Source organism: Cryptomeria japonica, chromosome 8, assembly GCF_030272615.1.
Source record: "Cryptomeria japonica chromosome 8, Sugi_1.0, whole genome shotgun sequence".
NCBI lineage: Eukaryota > Viridiplantae > Streptophyta > Pinopsida > Cupressales > Cupressaceae > Cryptomeria > Cryptomeria japonica.
This window is the reverse complement of record NC_081412.1, coordinates 543,983,381-543,986,153: the sequence shown is the minus strand read 5'-3', so window position 1 is coordinate 543,986,153 and position 2,773 is coordinate 543,983,381. Positions and strand designations below refer to the sequence as shown.

Below are 2,773 nucleotides of genomic sequence, written 5' to 3'. Positions count from 1 at the left end.
TTCAAGGATAAAATCAACACTATCCAATCTTTGAACAATATAGTTTCAAATCAATAAAGCCTCATATACTCTGAACAATATAGTTTCGAATCAATAAAGTCTCATATACTCTATAACAAAAACAGAGTATTGATTCTCAAGAAACCCCTTGGCTATCTCTGGTAAACTACGACACTTTTTTAATGTTATCACTTTATTCACACTTGTCTCACTGTATTTCTCTATTTTCCTCTCCTCAATAGTTCTGAGAACAAACTATTTTATACCCAAAACCAAAAGACAAATCTCCATGAGAAACTCACGAAGTAGAGTTTCAAAAACCCACGTTAGGGTTAAGAGAAACTGTTTTACAGTACACAGTTACAGCAACTGTTTTTTTCTTTTTCTATTTACATAAACAGCTCTTCTTCAACTAACAGAAGATAAAATAACAAAAACTCTTTCATTTTTTTCATTTCCAAAAAACGGAATGAACAAAAAAAAATTTACCATAACTGATTCGAAAAACCACCAGAGAGTAATAAGCTTTCTTCATTTCGTCCTTTAATTTGCTCTTGTAAAAAATAAAGTTGTAGATAATACCTGTCTTTGAAGACCATAAAAAACACCTGTAGAAAAGCGGCGGCAGAATCCACATAAACTTCATATTATTCCAACGAACAGAGTCAAGAATACTATCAATCGAAAGCTTTCACTGGACTGGTAAACATATCAAAAACCCATGTGCAAACTTCAAGAAAAACGTTCTACATTCTCAGCATAAGATACAGTGATAGCTAGGGTTTGAAGAATGTAGAAATGAAATGCGAACATAATCAAACTTCTTTTCCAAGCTTAACCAAGACTAAGCATCTGTAAAAAATGAAAAAGGAAACTTATTTGAAATCCATATCACGTTGCCCACCACGTGGATCATTATTTCCAAGTGACATAAGCGCTTAGTCAAATAACATATGCTTTTACCTTTTACTGCCACGCAACCATTCATAATGCCAGATGGGAGTCAAAACTTAACCATGATTAAAACTTAGCCACGATGTACACTTTTTGGCATCAAGGTCAAAACGGGGTCAACAAACTCCCCCTTTGTCCTTGATGACAAATACCATACCAACAATGACCTAAACAGAATAGGCAATCTGGAAAACTGTAATCATCAAATATGTATCATAGAAAGATCAAGTGTCAAAAAATGACACAATATGCTGCCCATAAGACCTGTTAATAAGAGTATGTCACTGAAGTATTAAGCTTATGTCCAAGAGAAAATGCCAAAACGTGACAATACCAGAACCTGTGATGTAATGATACCAAAAACCAAAAACTGTAGATACCAAAACCTGTTAGATATGTGATGCAATGATAACCTGTATAGCACCAAACCCAAAACTGTGCTGAGCAAACAATTGTCCCAAAATCTGAGCTGAATACAAAAACTGTAACATGAATACAAAAACTGTAACATCAAAACCTGTATAGCCTGAATCCCAAAACCATCAAAACCTGTATAGCCTGAATCCCAAAACCAAAATCTGACCAAAATCTGAGCTGAGCAAACACTGAGCAAACAATTGTATAGAGTACCAGATGACAATTTTCTCCCCCTTTTTGTCTCAAGGACAAAGAAACAAAACAACACATTGTTGCGCAGAAGAGAGCTATGCTCCCCCTTAATATGTGCAGGAACTAAGAATAGAAGACTGAGAGAAAACTCCCAACCGATCGCGAAGCCTCTCAAATGTGTCTTTAGATAAAGCCTTTGTAAATATATCAGCAACTTGAGCTTGTGAAGGAACAAACACTAATTGAAACTCATTAGCCAACACCTGATCTCGTAAAAAATGGAGTTTAATGGCAACATGTTTAGTGCGAGAGTGCATAATAGGATTTTTTGAAAGATCAATTGCACTAGTATTGTCACGATAGATTGAAATGGGCTTAATAGTAGAAATGCCCATATCAGTAATTTGATGAGACATCCATATCAGTTGTGTGCAACATGCAGTGGCTGCTATATATTCTGACTCTGCGGTGGACAGAGTGACACAATCTTGCTTTTTACTGTGCCAAGCAACAAGACAATCACCAAGAAAGAAGGCAGCTCCACTGGTGCTTTTATGATCATCTAGACAACCGGCCCAATCAGAATTAGTGAATCCAACAAGAGTGAAGTCATTATTACGGGGATACCAAAGACCATAATCTAGTGTGCCTTGAACATATCTAAAGATTCGTTTTACAGCATTCAAATGAGATTGTTTAGGTGCAGATTGAAAGCGAGAGACTAGACATACTACAAACATTAAATCTAGTCGAGATGCAGTTAAATATAATAGACTTCCTATCATTGACCTGTACTCAGATTGATTTACTGCAGGTGAGTCATCAGATTTGGTCAATTTACAGCCTGTTTCCATTGGAGTGCTGACTGGTTTACAATCTGTCATATTAAATTTTCTAATCATCTCTTTGGCATATTTGGTTTGTGACAAGAAGATACCTTGCTGAAGTTGTAACACTTGAAGTCCAAGAAAGAAATTCAGTTCCCCAAACATAGACATTTCAAACTCAAATTCCATGATTTTAGAGAACTTTTTGGATAAAGAGTCATTATTACAGCCAAAAATGATATCATCTACATATATCACAACCACTAGGACATCATTACCTTCGAGTTTAACATATAAGTTGCTATCTACAGCACCTCTAGTGAATCCATTTGTTCTAAGATGATTATCCAGTCTAGAGTACCAAGCTCTTGGAGCCTGTTTAA

At 35.7% G+C, this 2,773-nt stretch overlaps 1 protein-coding gene across 1 annotated transcript; it reads right to left on the bottom strand.

Annotated features, from left to right (window-relative positions):
* Window positions 1-1,185: 1,185 nt before the first annotated feature.
* On the bottom strand, window positions 1,186-2,447 carry LOC131032540 (secreted RxLR effector protein 161-like). The gene is made up of 3 exons (XM_059210504.1): window positions 1,910-2,447; window positions 1,368-1,480; window positions 1,186-1,218 (listed from the first exon to the last, which is right to left on the bottom strand). Exons 1-3 carry the CDS (start codon window positions 2,445-2,447, stop codon window positions 1,186-1,188), a joined length of 684 nt encoding a protein of 227 aa, XP_059066487.1.
* Window positions 2,448-2,773: the final 326 nt, after the last annotated feature.